General features: G+C 39.9%; 1 protein-coding gene across 1 annotated transcript in view; it reads left to right on the top strand.

The window, feature by feature from the left end:
- CNTNAP2 (contactin associated protein 2) overlaps positions 1 to 18,079 on the top strand; it is a gene marked incomplete at its 5' end in the record, with an annotated part of 1,430,381 nt that overhangs the window by 700,599 nt on the left and 711,703 nt on the right. Inside the window, 2 exons of the mRNA XM_083378276.1 lie at positions 6,993 to 7,202; positions 9,480 to 9,664. Coding sequence (XP_083234402.1) covers positions 6,993 to 7,202; positions 9,480 to 9,664 — 395 coding nt within the window. The remainder of the gene's footprint in view (positions 1 to 6,992; positions 7,203 to 9,479; positions 9,665 to 18,079) is intronic.

The raw sequence follows: 18,079 nt of genomic DNA, 5'->3' as shown, positions 1-18,079 counted from the left end.
TTAAAAATTAATCATTGAAGTGCTAAGAGAGCACCTATTTAAAGGGGTCCTAGTTTATTTAGATGACATCCTTATCTTCACTTAGACCAAAGAGGAGCATATTAATCTAGTCAGAGCAGTTCTAAAAAAATTGCTGGCCACCCACCTATATGCCAAATTATTGAAATATGAATTCCACCAGGAAAGAATAGACTACCTGGGGTATTGCATATCCCCATAGGGCATTGGAATGGACCCCGAGAATGTCAGGGCAGTATTAGAATGGACACCACCCCACACAAGGAAGCAATTGCAAAGTTTCCTGGGTTTTGCAAACTTCTACTGCCAATTCATCCCTTCGTTCACACAAATAGCCCTGTTCCTCACGAACTTGTTGAAAATGAGGTGGGGGGGGGCAGTGAAACCCAGCGAGCCCCTGAAGTGGACAATGGAATGTCAAGTGGCATTACAGAAGCTAAAGAGACTTTTTTCTGCCGAACCCATACTGAGACACCTGGACCCTGATAAACCTTTTGTAATACAGGCAGATGCAAGCACTGTGGCGGTGGTTGCTGTATTATATTAGGAAAATGATGAGGGGGCACTGCAACTGTGTGGATATACATCCAGGAAACTCATGGAGACAGAACAACATTGGGCTGTGTGGGAAAAGGAGGCTTACACTGTGACGTGATCTTTACTTACATGGCATGATTTCCTTGAAGGAAATAAAATCCCCTTTCAGGTCTGGACAGACTACAAAAATTTGGAAGCACTCCTAAGCAAGCCTACTGGTCTCTGCACTTTCACCAATTTTGTTTCACACTTAAACACTTACCAGGGGGAAAGAATTTCCTCACAGATGCACTGTCTTGTATGCCCCTATACAACAGCACACAAGCCACCAACTCTAAACCACTAATGCCCGAACCACAACTGGCAGTGTCAGTAACCACCAGGGCCCAAGCTAAAATGAAGCTGCAGCTGGATAGCCAAACTAGGATCGAATTCCTAAAGTCTTTGAAAACAGATGAATGGTTCCAGAAAAATAGACAAGTGTGCACAAAGATGGACTACCCAGGATGGGTGAGAAGTTATTATACCTGCCACCCAGAGGATCATTTTCATGCAGCTGTGCCATGATACAAAATCAGCAGAACATTTTGGGTTTGTAAAAACTTTACATTTAACTAAAAAGCAATTTTGGTGGCCATCCATGAAAAAGGAGATAGAAAGCTACATGGCCAGCTGCCAAATGTGGGCAATGGCTAAGAGGCTGCAGGAGAAGTCACCCAGACTGTTACAACCAGAGACAAACCTCTCAGCCCCCTGGAAAGAAATAGCCATGGTGGAATTACCAGAAAGCAACAGGAACACTGTCATCTGGGGGGGTTTGGATTCGTTTTCCAAGCAGGTGCAATTTATCCCTTGTCAAAAGATTCCCACCACAAAAACCTTAGTGAAACTATTTGTGCAGCATATTTACAGACTGTATGGAGCTCCCCAACACATCATATCTGATAGGGGAGTGCAATTTATGTCAATGTTTTGGAAGGAATTTTTATCTCTCTTAGGCACTACTCAGGGACTGTCATCCAGTCAGGTGAATGGCCAATCGGAATGTGGGAACGCTGTACTTGAGCAATACTTAAGATGCTTTATTAATTTCCAGCAAACAAATTGGATGGACCTACTCCCCTTCGCAGAAGTTGCTTACAATAACGCAGTCCACTCCAGCACAGGCTACACTCCTTTTCAAATAGCCATTGGTCAAAGTTTCAACCCTATGCCAGAACTAATCCCAAATGAACCGGAAATCCCATCACTGAAACAATGGATTACATAATTGCAAAACACCTGGCCAATTGTTAGGAAACCTTTAGACGAAGCTAGGCAAGCATACAAAGCACAACCAGTCAAAAAGAGAGTCTACCTCTGTGAAGATCTTACCTGGAAAGTCAATATAACCAAGGTGGCCAGAAAGGCCCAACAGAGACTCCACCTCCTCAGGGTCTTACAGAAGAACAGGGTAGAACAATGTTTAATGACCTTCTTTTACCGGTCTACTATAGAGAGTGTCCTCTTGCACTATATTGCAGTTTGATATGCTGGCCTGACAGCCGCAGATAGGAAGATATTACAGAGGGTGGTGAGCACAGCACAAAACATCGTGTGGTGTCCCCTGACACCACTGGATGACATCGCCAGGGCTCGCTGCCTTGGAAGAGCGAGGAAAATTCTCAGGGATAACTCACATCCTGGTTGGTACCTCTTTACTCTCCTACCATCAGGTAGAAGATACAGGAGTGTAGTCAGCCATACCAACAGGCTGAAGAACAGCTTCTATCCAAGGGCTGTCAGGCTCTTGAACAGGAAATAACTTTATGTATGATTGACTTGCGAGGCCAGTGTGCTGTGTGCAATTAGCTCACATGATGTAATAAGATGGTGGAATTGTTGCCACTGTGAGTTTTGGTGGGGGGGGGCACAAAAGGAGGCTCAGCCAATCTCAATGTATACATGGTTGTACTTTGACAATAAATTTTCATTCATTCAATTAAACCCACAATATTCAGGGTAGGAGAAATGGTATATTTATCTACAAAATACCTAAAATCCCTACAGCCCTGTAAAAAACTTGGACCAAAATATATAGGACCATTTCCAATTAAAAGAATCATAAACCCAGTAACAATAGAATTAGGACTACCCAAAAAACACAGGCAAATAGACCCAATCTTTCACTGCAGTTTGCTGAAAAGGAAACAACAGTCACCCTTATGGCCAAACCCCCACCATCACCTCCTATTATGGTTGAAGGAGAACAACACTTTGAGGTAAAAGAAATCCTAGATTCTAGAAAGTACCACGGAGCAATTCAATACCTAGTAGCTTGGAAACACCTTCTCTCCTCAGAAAGCAAGTGGGTCCATAAACTTCACATCAGAGCACCTAAGTTGCTAAAGAGGTGTCATACAGAATATCCCCCCCCCAAAAAAAAACAGGCTAACATCTATATTTTTGTTTCCTCTACAGGTGGAGTGCTCCTATTTTAAAGGGGGCAGGATGTCACAATCCATTTATATTTCATTTCTAACTATCTCCTCTGAGCTAAATCCAAATCTCATCTTCCCCTGGATTCTTCCATTCCCAAGGGGGAGAGGGAACAGGCATGGGGCTTTATGGCTTTCACTTCCTCCCTTAAATGTAGCCTTTCTTTATTCCACCTGCCTGCTATCCATCACAATATAACCAACTGCTTTCTTACTAGGCATTCCCTCTCAACTTATGGGCAACTAGGAAAGGGGGTGTGAAAGGGAGAAATGCAACCCTCTGGGATCTGGTTTGTTTCTCCGAATGAAGTGTGAGGAAGGTGGAAATGATCCTGCTGCAAATGGACTGTTATTTCTCCTTTCCCACTATGGGCTTACCACCTGGAGCTTGGTTGGTCCAGAAGTGACTGAATGAACTGTGCGGTGGGGTTTGCTTGGGGATACTTTAAAAATATTGATCTGTGAGGGAATTCCTCAGATCCTGTCTATTATGCCTGCTAAGTCCTATTTTTTAGTAAAAGTTCCTGCTTGGAAAATCTTGTCTCCAAGACTCCTACTTTCTTAAGATGTGGGTGTGGTGGGTTTTGACAGTAGGTTTGAATAATGTTATTGTGTATAGAAATATGGGAATATTGATATATCTTTGAATGAATGAGAAAGATTTTGCTGTGGAATTCTCAAAGTGACCTTAAGCCATTACTCGCTTGCAGCCAATAGTATTTCCCAAAATGCCTGTATGGAGGATAAAATGAGGACTGAGTAACTTGCCATCAATCATTTGGTTCTATATGGGGCAAGGGGATGGCAGGGGATGGTGTTCTAGAAGATAGACATATGTCAGAAAAGATACACTTCAAAGGTTTCATAAAATGGCACACTTTAATTGAAGGGACATGGAGTATGCATCTCCTGTCAGACAATGTGGGATGCATAGAAAGAACTAGAGAGAGGTGGCCCCATGCCAAGGAGGTTTTATAACTGACAACCATATCTTGAATCCAGCTGAAAGCACACTGGGAGCTGCTGTTTTGCAGCTGTCTTTCAAATTTGGTTTGCTTGTTCTAGAGGTGGGACAAGTGATACTGAAAACTCATTGCCCTTCCAATGTTTAATAATGTTTATAATTTAATTTCTTATATCACTTACATTTAATTACAGTGCAATATGATCTTAATATTTTACAACAACTATCATTCCTAAATTAGTGAATATGATTACCAGTATGCAGATTTGATGGTGAAATTTAATTCTGTATGTGATCAATCAAAAGTAAAATTAAGACAGAATCTATTCAGTTATCAAAGATTTTCAGGTTTGCTTTATTTGCACTGGGAGTTTATTTTGGAATTGCAATTAAATCATTTTAAATTTAGTCTATTGATAGTATCAGTTCTATCCATGTTTATTTATAAAGCTTCTGTTAACCCTTTCACCTTTCCTTCTGTCTTTTCAAAAATTGTACAGGCAAAAAAAAAAGATTTTTGTTGCCAAATTTCAATGGCCTGGTTAAGATCATACAAGCTGTGCTGAGGAATCATTGTAGGAATCAACTTGTCTTACGTTATATAAGTAGTTCATTTTATAATAATCAGCCACGCATTCTGATGCTTGGGGACAACTCTAAAATTTTCATGTTTAATAGTGCGGGTTATATATGTGTTCAATTACATTCAAGTATACCTCAGCAAATTGAAACAGTGAAGAACATTTTAAAATGTGTATAATCCTGATTTGGTGTACTCAGATAACTACTTTTGAATGTCTCCACTTGGTGGCCATTTTCAATGTATTTACACAGATATTTTTCAATGGTCTTGAGAACTCCCATTTCTTTCTGTAAGTTTTCTTTATAATTTCCATGGTGCATTTTAGGTTGATGGCAAGGCCCAATTTCTATGACATTTTGCAGTCATTGAATAGTCAATCAAGTGTATCTTTTGGCAGAACTTCAAATTAATAATAAAGAAAAAAATATCATAAGAAGATGAAATAAATGTCTCTTCATTAACTTATTAGCAGGAAGAAAGGCCCATACATTTAACAATATGTTAAGTCACTATTGTATAATATGTTAATAAAAATAACCAGGAGAGATTATCTTATAACTGCATGAACTGATGTACAGTTTTCCATGTGCCAATTGAATATGTAAGAACCAGATCCTGTCCAGCCTGGATGAGTTCAAATCACCAGGACCAGATGGATTACACCCCAAAGTTCTCAAGGAACTGGCAGACATGATCTCAGAACCACTGAACTATATTTTTCAAAGATCCTGGAGCACTGGGGAACTATTAGAGGACTGGAAGAGAGCTGATGTAGTTCCCATCCTCAAAAAAGGGAAAAAAGTTGATCCAGGAAACTACAGACCTATCAGCCTGATCTCAATACCTGGGAAGATTCTGGAAAAGATAATCAAACAACAAATCAGCGAACACCTTGATGCAAACAAAGTCATCACTAAAAGTCAACATTGGTTTGTTAAAAACAGATCATGCCAGACAAATCTTATTACATTCTTTGACCAAGTGACAAAATTAGTGGACCAGAGGAATGCTGTAGATATAATTTACTTGTACTTCAGTAAGGCATTTGATAAGGTAGATCACAACCTACTACTTGATAAGATAGAAAAATGTGGGTTATATAGCATCACCACCAGATGGATTCGTAGCTGGCTGACAGGCTGTACTCAGTGTGTGTTCCTCAATGGAATTGCATCTATATGGAAGGAAGTGTGTAGTGGGGTGCCCCAGGGCTCTGTTCTGGGCCCAGTGCTCTTCAACATCTTCATCAACGATTTGGATGAGGGGATAGATGGGGAACTCATCAAATTTGCAGACGACACCAAGCTGGCAGGAATAGCCAATACTCCAGAAGATAGGCTTAAGATACAGGAGGATCTGGACAGACTCACACACTGGGCACTATCTAACAAAATGAAATTCAATGGTGAAAAAAGTAAGGTTCTACATTTAGGCAGAAAAAATCAAATGCACAGGTATAGTATAGGTGGTACCTTGCTCAACAGTAGTAACTGTGAGAGGGATCTCGGAGTCCTAGTAGACAATCACTTCATTACGAGCCAGCAGTGTGCTGCAGCTGCCAAAAAAGCCAACACAGTGCTAGGCTGCATTAACACAGGGATAGAATCAAGATCACGTGAAGTACTAATACCACTTTACAATGCTTTGGTAAGGCCACACCTGGAATACTGCATCCAGTTTTGGTCACCATGATATAAAAAAGATGTCGAGACTCTAGAAAGGGTACAGAGAAGAGCAACAAAGATGATTGGGGGACTGGAGGCTAAAACATATAGGGAACGGTTGCTGGAAATGGGTATGTGTAGTTTAACAAAGAGAAGGGTGAGGGGTGACATGATAGCAGTGATCCAATATCTCAGGGGCTGCCACAAAGAAGAGAGAGTCAAGCTATTCTCCAAAGCACCTGAAAGCAGGACAAGAAGCAATGGATGGAAACTAGTCAAGGAGAAAAGCAACCTAGAACTAAGGAGAAACTTCCTGACAGAACAATTAACCAGTGGAACAGCCTGCCTCCAGAAGTGGTGAATGCTCCAACACTGGAAGTTTTTAAGAAGAGACTGGCCAGCCATTTGTCTGAAATGGTATAGGGTTTCCTGCCTGAGCAGGGGGTTGGACTAGATGACCTCCAAGGTCCCTTCCAACTACTACTTCTTTCTTCTTCTTCTTCTTCTTCTTCTTCTTCTTCTTCTTCTTCTTCTTCTTCTTCTTCTTCTTCTTCTTCTTCTTCTTCTTATTATTATTATTATTATTATTATTATTATTATTATTATTATTATTATTATTATTATTATTATTATTATTATTATTCCTTAAATATTTGCTTGTGTGTCTTGATATAAATATCTAACATTTTGCTTTATTTAGCCTAAGCAGTACATAACTATTCAACAATAATTTTATTTTTCCTCTTTAGGGGCTGATGTTATCAATTTTGATGGCCATGCTGTATTACCGTACAGATTTGGACACAAGAAGAAAACATTGAAAACGCTGAAAGATGTCATCGCTTTGAAATTTAAAACCATTGAAAGTGAAGGCGTACTCTTTCATGGAGAAGGCCAGCAAGGAGATTATATCACCCTAGAATTGAAAAAGGCGAAACTGTTCCTTAATTTAAATTTAGGTATGGCTTAAAAAAACAAGAAATTTTCTATGCCTTAGGCATTGTCTATGCTTTAGCATTGTCTATGCCTTTAGATTTATATTTTAGGAACATTTTATCTAGAAATGGAATCAAGAGAAAAATATCACATTCCTGTCTGTGATTTTTCAGTATACTGGTCTGAAGTAAGGAGCCTGCTAGAGGTCTGAAGTAGAGAATCTGCTCCATCTGTTGGCTTCTCCTTAATACCTTATGGGAGGAGGTTGTCATTAAGTAGTTTTCAATACAGACCCTTTGGTATCAGTCTAGGACTGCTAAGGCCCCATGGCAGGTATGTGGCAGAAATGTAGGGTTAGCAAATTCAGAGACAGTTTATTATCTGCAAATGGGTTGTGACTAGACGCCAAAGGTGCACGGAACGCTGTTACCTTCCCACTGTAGTGGTCCCTATTTTTCTACTTGCATTTTTACGTGCTTTGGAACTGATAGGTTGGTAGAAGCTGGGATGAGTAATAGGCGCTCACTCTGTTATGCGGCACTCGGGATTCGACCCGCCAAACTGCCGACCCTCTGTTCAACAAGCTCAGCGTCCTAACCCACTGGGCCACCATGTCTCTTGAAATACCTTTATACATTCCAGATAACTTATCTGGTGTTAAGTACCAGCTGTTTAAGTTTTAATATTCTTCCATTGTTCAAACATCACATTATATCCAAAGTTCCTTGTCTGCTTTGGGTCTTACAAAAATATAATCAGATCATCAGCAAATGCTCTCAATTTATAAGCTTCTTTCTTGATGCTTATCCCCATTATTTCCTTATCTTTCCTAATATCTATATTCAAAATTCCCAACACCTGGATAAACAGCAGAGGAGACAAGGGGAATACTTGTCTTGTGCCCTTTTGAATTTCATATGAGTTAGTTAAGTTGCCATTAATGACAATTTTGCTTGCTGTGATTATAAACAGTTTTGACTCCTTGAATAAAGTTCTCTCCAAAATCGATTTCTTCCATCACTTTAAACATAAAAACCCAATGTAGACTTTCAAAGGCCTTTTCTGCATCTAAAAATATTAGAGCTGCCAGTTTCTTATTATGGTATTGTAAATATTCAATAATGTTCAAAACAGTCCTCACATTATCTCTTATCTGTCTTTTTGGCAGAAAGCCAGATTGGTCTTCATGCAGTGGTGGGATTCAAATATGTAAACAATTGGTTCTCTGTGTGGATGCCACTTCCAGAAGGCCATTCTAGGCCTGGGCAACAAAAAAATTAGCTACTGGTTCTGCCAAAGTGGTGTGAACCAGCTGAATCCCACCACTGTATTCATGTATATATTCTTATAAGATCTTCTTTAGTCTTTCTGCCAAAACTGCAACAAAGAGTTTATACTCCTTGTTTAATAATGAAACTGGTCTGTAATTTTTTGTCTTTGTAATATCTTGACCCTCCTTTGGTAACAATATTTGCTTATTTCCATGTTTGAGGTATCTCCCCCACCCTGTAATATTTCATTCATTTTATCCTTTAGTAGCTAAAGAAGTTCATCCTCAAGGCACTTATAATATTGGCTTGTAAGGTCATCTAAGCTGGAGCTTTACCTGATTTCACTTTTTTAATAACTTCTGATATCTCAAAGGTAGTTATTGGGTTCTTCATTAGCTATCTCTGCATTTGTGATAATTTAAGCACAAGATATTCATCTCTTTTAGACATATCTAAAGCCTTAACCATCCTTAGTCTAATGTCTTCTCCTAATTATTCAGAAACTGCTCAAAATCTTAATTGAAATTTGTTAAACTGAGCTTCCAAAATTGATCTCTTGTCCAAGTCAGCTTCATACAAAGTATTTGTCTTCTCCAGTTTGTGCTCTGTAAGTTCTACTCTATCCTTCACCTGTTTGATATCTCTGGTCAGATGTTGGATTTCTTCCTGGAATTTCCTTGAAAGAGCATCAATCTTGGATTCAAGCTTTCTTGCCATTGTTTGAATTAGTTCATGTGTTTTAGCTGTATATTCATCCAGAAAAAGTTTTAAAATTTCTATATCTTATTTTCTAATCACCTTTGGAATCACAATTAGCAAGTATTCTCACAGCTTTCCCAAGGCAGATTTATAATACCTCCAATTCTCTACCTATCATATTTTTATTTTTTTAGGATAGATACCACTTAATTCGATAGATAGATAGATAGATAGATAGATAGATAGATAGATAGATAGATAGATAGATAGATAGATAGATAGATAGATAAAAATAAAAATAAAATCAGTATTTTTTCTGTTTTTTCACAGGTAGCAACCAGTATGGTTCAATTTATGGACACACATCTGTGACCACAGGTAGCCTTTTGGATGATCACCATTGGCATTCTGTGTTAATAGAACGTCATGGAAGAAACATCAATCTCACCCTTGATAGGCATTTGCAGCAATTTCGGATCAATGGGGAATTTGACTACTTGGATCTGGATTATGAGGTACACAACCATCGATTACTATTCAATTTGTGCTCAGTGCTTCCTTATCAGACATAGGATATGCACATTAGCAATTGCCCACAAAAGATGTTTTCCAAAGTTATAATATGCATATAATATTTCAGTGCTGATTTAGAAAATAGCCAGTTCTAAATCACAAATCAATACAAATAAGTTCAAAGATATTCTAGGAATAGTTCTAGGAATAGAATATGAGAAATAATCACCTCAAGCAAGGACATATATAGCAAAATGCAACATTAAATTGAACAAGATTTAAAAATTTTATTTGGGGGCTTTTTAATTTAAAAAGTGATCAAATCTGTATAATGTCTTGAGTTGTAAAGTATTTGCAGGCAACTGTAAATCTGATAATATACATATTTAACAAGCAAATAAAGGTATAATGATTACATGGAAAGATCCCTAGTGTGGGTTTGTATGTTTTGGCAACAATAAGGAAGTGGTTAGTCATTACCTAACAGGAAAGATTCCCTAGGATTTATTTTGGTTTTTTTTCTAAGCACTAACTAAACCCAATTTTCATAACATTTATGATATCAACAAACTTTGGTTAGGTACTATTATCTCCTTTGACATTTTTTCCTATGCATGTATAAAACAATAAGAAGACAGAACAGAAAAACAAATGGGCTTTGATTTACACAGTGCAGTAATACCAAAACAATGGCAAAAATAATACTTCCACATTTATATGGGAGTCACCAAAATGATTCATTAGAACATCTGCCAGTAATGAAAATAGATGGGAATATAGAGTTAAAAACGTAGTCAAAAGCAGGTTAAAATATTGTAAGTTTTCAAATACAAATTGGTAAATGTTTTGGCTCATGACACCCCAGACTGAACAGTGGTTGAAAAGGAGAAAGTATGGATACTTGATGTGGCAATACCAAGAGGTAGTAAAATAGAAGAATTGTCTGAAAAATCAAGTTGAAATATTATTGCATAAACTAGCTGCGGTAGTCCCAGTAATTATTGGCACACTGAGTAGGACACCATAGCATTTTCAAAATATATAGATTGATAAAATTTTGATCTGTAAATTACAAAAAGCCATGCATACACAATGTTCCTTCTGGTGGGATGCAGGTTCGCATCCCACCAGGCTCAAGGTTGACTCAGCCTTCCATCCTTCCGAGGTAGGTAAAATGAGAACCCAGATTGTTGGGGGCAATCAAGCTGACTTTGTAATAATGCCGCTTGGGGTGTGTGTGAAAGCCCTAATAAGCAGGCATATACATAGAATGAAGGCTACTGCTAAGCTTGTAAGCCGCCCTGAGTCTTCGGAGAAGGGCGGGATATAAATGGAATTAAAATAAAAAAAATTAAAAAAAATAACGACAATTTAGGCCAGTGGTGGTGGACCTATGGCTTGTGTGCTAGAGGTGGCACTCTGGGCCTTCTCTGTGGGCACACATGCAGTTGCCCCAGTCCTAGGCCTTCAGTCCCATCCACCTGAGCAACCTGCATCAAAATCTCCCTAGGCAAGTGGCTTTTTAAGTTGGGTTTTATAAAATCTTTTCACTTTAAGCCAGAGGTCAGCGACCCATGGCTCCAGAGCCACATGTGGCTCTTTTCCTCTGCTGCGACTCCTTGTCCTCCACCACCATGTGCAGTCCCACAAACAAAAGAAGTTGTGAGACTAAAAAAAAAATCAATAAATCAATTCCAACTTCTCATGGGAAAAAATATCTTGCGAAGTTGGAATTGATTGATTGAACTTTTTTTTTTTAGTCCCACAAACTTCTTGCACATGGCAGTGGAGGAAGCGACAGAGGACTGCCCTGGAGCTGGATCTGATCAGGAGCGGGAAGGGGGGGGTTCTGCCAAGCATCTTGTACCAAGCTGGGGAAATATGCCAGGTAGGGGGAGCTGCCAATGCCCCTGTCATGAGGCTTGGCAGATGCCCCCCAAGGCACCCCAGCCAGCCAGCCACCATTGGCGATCTTGCTCCTCACCTGGCTGGCACAAAGCCGCACTGCTCTTCTCTTCCTTGTTCTCCCCACTCAAGCAGCCACCAGTGGCTTGGGTGCTTCTGCTCCATCCAAGCTGAAGAAAACAGAGATCCAGCAGCTGGATTGCTCTCAAACAATAAGAGCCGGGTGCACTGCTCACTCCTGTGCGCCCACTTATTGAGAGCAATCCTGTTGCTGCACTTCCACTTTCTTCAACTCAAATGGAACCAAGGAGCCTCTGGTGGCCTCTTGAGTGGGGAAGATGAGCTTTGCTATTGCTGCCTGGGCTATGCCCTGCTGCTGCCTCCAAAACTCTACCTTCACCACTGGGTGAAGCAGCAGCAGAGCATTCCATCCTGGGGGGGGGAATCAGTAGGGCAGTGGAGAGCTCTGTCAGCAGGTGGGAGGGGGAATGCAGTGGCAGCTGAGTGCTCTGTGTGGGGGGTGGGGGAAACAGTGGTGGCAGGCACTTTGTGTGGGGGGAAGCAGCAGCAGTGGTGGAGTGCTCCTTAGGGAGGGTGGAGGAAGCAGTGGCTGGTGGTAGGGTGCTTTGTGTGGGGGGAAGCAGCAGAGTTTTTTAGCTCCCAGTTTTTTTTTTCTTTTCTGTGAGAAATGGGACTAAATGGCTCTTTGAGTGTTTAAGGTTGCCGACCCCTTGAGTTATATATTTGAGTTATATCAAATCTGACAGCAGAAACAGACAAATAGATGACCTGAGTTTTGCATGTGTTGCTCTCAATCTTACAAAGTATGAGCCAAGGTTAGACAAATTATCAGCATGTGTACAACAGCAAAAATCACATTAATTGTTCAAAAGCATGCCAAATGCAAACTTTTAATTTTCAATAAAAAGTTGTTTGTATCATTGAAAGCTCTGTTATTTTTTTCTTTTAAGACAAAAGATGTTAATATCAACCCTAACCCTAACATAAACTCTAACTCTAATATAAACCCTAACCCCAACCCTAACCCTAAAACCTCAGTATTCAGGTTAAATTGCCATTTGACAGTTTGCAATAAATAAGTGGAATTTGGCTTGCAGTTTGGGCGCTCGGTCTTTAAAAGGTCTTAACACTGAAGTGAAGAAAAAGATTAGAAGTGAATTCATCAAGAGAATGAAGACAATCTCAAAGTCCAAATTCAGTGGACGACAATTCCATTCTTTAGATAGTTAGCTGGAATAGTGGACTGGACTCAAGCAAAATTAAAAGCTCTGAATAGGAAGACCAGAAAAGTAATGACAATGAACCATCATAGCTAGTTTATGCCTTCATCCATGCAGTGATATTGGCATACTTTACTTACCAAGGAAAGTAGGTGGATATGGAATGTTGCAAATGCATTAGAAAGTTGAAGAAGAAAAAAGCACATCAGAAAGAATATCTGATGGATAGTGAAGAAACACTGAATCTAGTATATTAGGAAGGTTTACTGAGTATTGAAGAGACAAAACTAGCTTACAAGAAATATGGTTTTTTTTAACTGAAAAGTTTTACAAAATTTTAATAATAACACCCCCCTCCCCATCAACCCTCTCCCCTTCCCTCCCCCCCTGGACTTCCCGAAGCAGAAAACAGGGTATTACATATAGCAATCTTATACAAACATATGCTAAATATCTATTACAACGTTAACAAACCTTCCACCCTTTAACTCCCTTATTACAAAACTAAATTAATTATAATAACACTTCTATAATTGTTAAGAATTATTCATATGCTATTTGAAACTTTTTAGTCCCATATTTGTTTTGAATATAATCAATCCATCTTTTCCATTCCAAAATATATTTTTCTTGGGACTGTTCTTTCAAATAGGCTGAAACTTTTGCCATTTCAGCTATGTCCATTACTTTAAGTATCCATTGTTCTACTGTAGGTAAATCTTCTTTCTTCCAATGTTGCGCCACCAACAGTCTGGCTGCCGTTATTAAGTGTAACATTAATTAAGTTTCTATAACAGTACAATCCGAAATAATCCCCAATAAGAATAGCTGTGGAGTAAATCTTATTTTTTTTCTTAAAAACTTTCTGAAAAATCCACCATATTTTTATCCAAAAGGCTTTAACATTTTTACATGTCCACCATATATGATAATAAGTTGCCTTTTCACTACCACATCTCAAACACTTAGGTGGTTGATTTGGATACATACATGCTAACTTTTTAGGATCTAAATGCCGTCTATAAAACATCTTATAAAAATTCTCTCTTAGGTTTTGTGCTTGTGTAAATTTTACATTTCTAACCCAATTTTTTTCCCAAGTATCCATCATTATGCGCTCTTGAATATTCTGAGCCCATTTTATCATGCAATCTTTAACTAACTCCGATTCTGAATCAATCTCTATAAAAGCATTATATAACCTTTTTATATGCGATTGACTTTGATCTCTAATTTGCTTTATCAAATTTTCATCAACTTTTATTATACCAATTTTCTGATCTTCTTTCCATCTAGCTTGTAATTGTATAAACTGAAACCAAGTCTGTACTATCTTTTCTTCCTTTAAAAGATTTAAAGGTTTCAGTTTCAAAATATTCCTTTCCATCCTAAGAAATTCTTTATAAGTAATCACATCTTGCTTCTGCTCCACATTTATATTTCCTATTGCATGTCTAGGTATTGCCCATATATGTATTTTATTATTTAATATATATTGGTACTTTTTCCAAACTCGGAACAAAGTGTTCCTTAAAATATGAATCTTAAAAATATTATCCACCTTTTTGCCATAAAATAAATACCCATGCCATCCATACAATAAATCATACCCCTCAATATTCAATATTCTTTCATCCATTAAATTGAAGCAATCACTAATTGTTGATAACACAACTGCATCATAATATAAACTCAAATAATATAACACAACTGCATCATAATATAAACTCTTCAAACCCCCTGTCTCAAGTGCATCTTGCATTATTTTAAGCTTTACTCTCGGTCTTTTCCCTGCCCAGATAAATTTATTAATACCTTTTTGCCACTCATTTAAATTTGCATCTTTCTTAAATATTGGTATCATTTGGAACAAAAATAAAAATTTTGGTAAGACATTCATCTTCATGGCTGCTATTCTCCCCAACCAAGACAATTGTAATTTTTTTCAACTATCAATCTCCTTTTGTACTGTTTGCCATAACAATTCATAATTGTTTTTATATAATTTCACATTCAATGCTGTGATATATACCCCCAAATATTTAACCTTTTTTACTATTTCAAATCCTGTTAATTTTTCTAATGCTTCTCTTTGTTTTATGGTCATATTTTTGTTAATATTTTAGTTTTTTGCTTATTAACTTTAAATCCAGAAACTTGTCCATATTTTATTATCACATCCAATAATTCTGAAACCGATTGAGTAGGTTGACTTAAAGTAACAACCAAGTCATCTGCAAACTCCCTCAATCTATAATCTTGATGCCTAATTTTAATTCCCTTTATCTTATTTGATTCACGTATTTTAATCAATATTTCCAGTGTTAGAACAAACAACAATGGTGATAAAGGGCATCCCTGCCTTGTTCCTTTTTCAATTTTACAAATTTCTGCCCCTGACCTGCGTTCATTCCGCCGGGACCTGAAGAGCTTTCTGGCCCAGGCTGAGAATTTTAACTGGGGTTTTATTCTCAGGGATAATTTAATCTTTTTAATTGTCTTTTAACTTTTGTATTTTGTATTGGTGTGATTTTAAAATGCCCTGTAAACCACCCTGAGTCCTTCGGGAAAGGGCGGTATATAAATCTAATAAAATTTTAAAAATTAAAAATTAAATTACCGTTAACAATTATTTGTGCCATTTGCTTTTGATATATTGCTTTAATAGCCTGTAAAAATTAACCCCCAAATTCCATCTTTTCTATTACTTTCAATAAAAATTGCCAATTCAATTGATCAAAAGCCTTCTCTGCATCTAAAAATATCAATGCAGCAGAGACTTGGTTGTTTCTTTCCAAATATTCTAATAAATTAACAATTTGTCTTACATTGTACTTCATTTGTCTACCAGTTATAAACCCTGATTGATCATTATGTATCACTTGTTGCATTATATTCATTATTCTATTTGCTAATACTTTAGCAAATATCTTATAATCAGTGTTTAAAAGAGATATTGGTCTATAATTCTTTGGTTGACTAAGATCTTGATCCTCCTTTGGAATCAATGTTATGAAAGCTGTTCTCCATGATGGGGCACTACTCCCCCAAGTTGAATTGTTCTAAATAAGTCCTTCAAAGGCTACACCATTTCTGACTGCAAATTTTTATAATAACTAGCTGTCAATCCATCTGTCCCTGGTGTTTTACCCAATTTCAACTGTTTAATTGCTAAAACAATCTTTTCAAAAGTTATTAACTGATTCATTCCATCCCACTGTTCTTGAGTAACCTTAGGAATATTCACCTCTTGTAAATATTTATCTATATCTATATTTGAATTGTATCACTTGCTTGGGAACCCACCTGCACTCCCTGCTCACAGCTCGGCAGATGCCTTAGTGGAAGCCTGGGAAACGGCAGCCACAGAGGCACTTGACCGAGTTGTACCCCTGCGGCCCCTGACCCGTCGCAGATCCCAATGAGCCCCATGGTTCACTGCGGAGCTCCGGGAGATGAAGCATTGGAGACGGGGCCTAGAGAGCTGTTGGAGATCCAGTCGATCCGAATCCAACCGGTTGCGACTAAGAATCCACACCAGGTCTTATCTCACAGTGATAAGGGTGGCGAGATCCAATTACTTCTCCACCCTCATCGCGTCCGCAGATAATCGCCCGGCTGCCCTGTTCAGAGTGACTCGCTCCCTTCTGAACCAAGAGGTGAGGGAGGAACCCTTACAGGGTCGAGCCGAGGAATTCGGTCAATATCTGTTGGATAAAATCGCTTTGATTCGAACCGGCCTGGACTCCAAATGGGCAGAGTCTGAGGAACAGGACATGGGCAGTCTTGTCGACATCATCTGGGAGGAATTTGATCCTGTGACTCCAAAGGAAGTGGACAGGATTATGAGGAGGTTGAGCTCCTCCACATGCTTACTGGACCCGTGCCCTTCCTGGCTGGCTTATGCAGCTCGAGAGGGGACACGAGGCTGGTTTCAGGCGGTCATCTCTGCTTCTCTGAGTGAGGGCCACTTCCCCGCCTCCTTGAAGGAGGCGGTGGTGAGACCTCTCCTCAAGAAGCCCACCTTGGACCCAGCTTCATTGAACAACTTTCGTCCAGTCTCCAACCTTCGCTTCCTTGCGAAGGTTGTTGAGAGTGTGGTGGCGCATCAGCTTCCTCAGGTCCTGGATGAAGCGGATTATCTGGACCCGTGCCAATCGGGCTTCAGGCCGGGCTACAGCACGGAGACGGCATTGGTCGCTCTGATGAATGATCTCTGGAGGGCCCGGGACAGGGGCCATTCCTCTGTCCTAGTCTTATTAGACCTTTCAGTAGCTTTCGATACCATCGACCATGGTATCTTGCTGCGGCGCCTCAGGCGATTAGGAGTGGGAGGCACGGTTCTGCGGTGGTTCTCCTCCTTTCTCCTGGGATGCTCGCAGTTGGTGTTGGCAGGAGGACAGAGGTCGACTCCGAGGCCTCTCGTTTGTGGAGTCCCTCAGGGGTTGGTTCTCTCGCCTCTCCTGTTCAACATCTACATGAAACCGCTAGGTGAGATCATTCGTGGTTTTGGAGTAGGGTACCATCAGTATGCTGATGACACCCAGCTTTTCATCTCAACCCCAAACAACATCAGTGATGCCCTCGACGTGACGCCCCATTGCCTGGAAGCGGTTCGGGAATGGATGGGGAGGAACAGGCTTCAACTCAACCCGGACAAGACTGAATGGCTGTACATACTGGCATGCCAGGATACTCAGAGCATCCCATCCCTTAACATTGGGGGTGAGTTATTACCCCCGGTTGATAGGGCCCGCAACCTGGGTGTCCTCCTAGACTCACAGCTATCCTTGGAAGAGCACATAGGAGCTGTGACCAGGGGGGCCTTCACTCGGGTTCGACTGGTGCGCCAACTACGAACTTATCTGGACCTGGATGCCTTACGTACAGTCACCCATGCACTTGTGACCTCTCACCTTGACTACTGTAACGCTCTCTACATGGGGCTGCCCTTGAGAGCCACTCGGAAGCTTCAACTGGTGCAGAGTGCGGCTGCACGAACACTTTTGGGGGCCTCCCGTTACTCCCATATCATACCTCTCCTCTGTGAGCTGCACTGGCTTCCGGTTGCCTTCCGAGTGAAATTCAAGGTGCTAATGATGACATACAAAGCCCTACATGGCATGGGTCCGGATTACCTACGGGAGCACCTTCTGCCAACGTCAACACCCCTCCGTCCTGTGCGCTCCCACAGAGAGGGCCTCCTCAGGGTGCCACCGGTCAAAGAATGCCGGCTGGTGGCCCCCAGGGGGAGCGCATTCTCAGTGGGTG

The sequence above is a fragment of the Vipera ursinii genome (assembly GCF_947247035.1).
Source record: "Vipera ursinii genome assembly, chromosome: Z".
Taxonomy (NCBI): domain Eukaryota; kingdom Metazoa; phylum Chordata; class Lepidosauria; order Squamata; family Viperidae; genus Vipera; species Vipera ursinii.
Note: the sequence above shows the minus strand (reverse complement) of the source record. Positions and strands in the feature narration are given on the sequence as shown.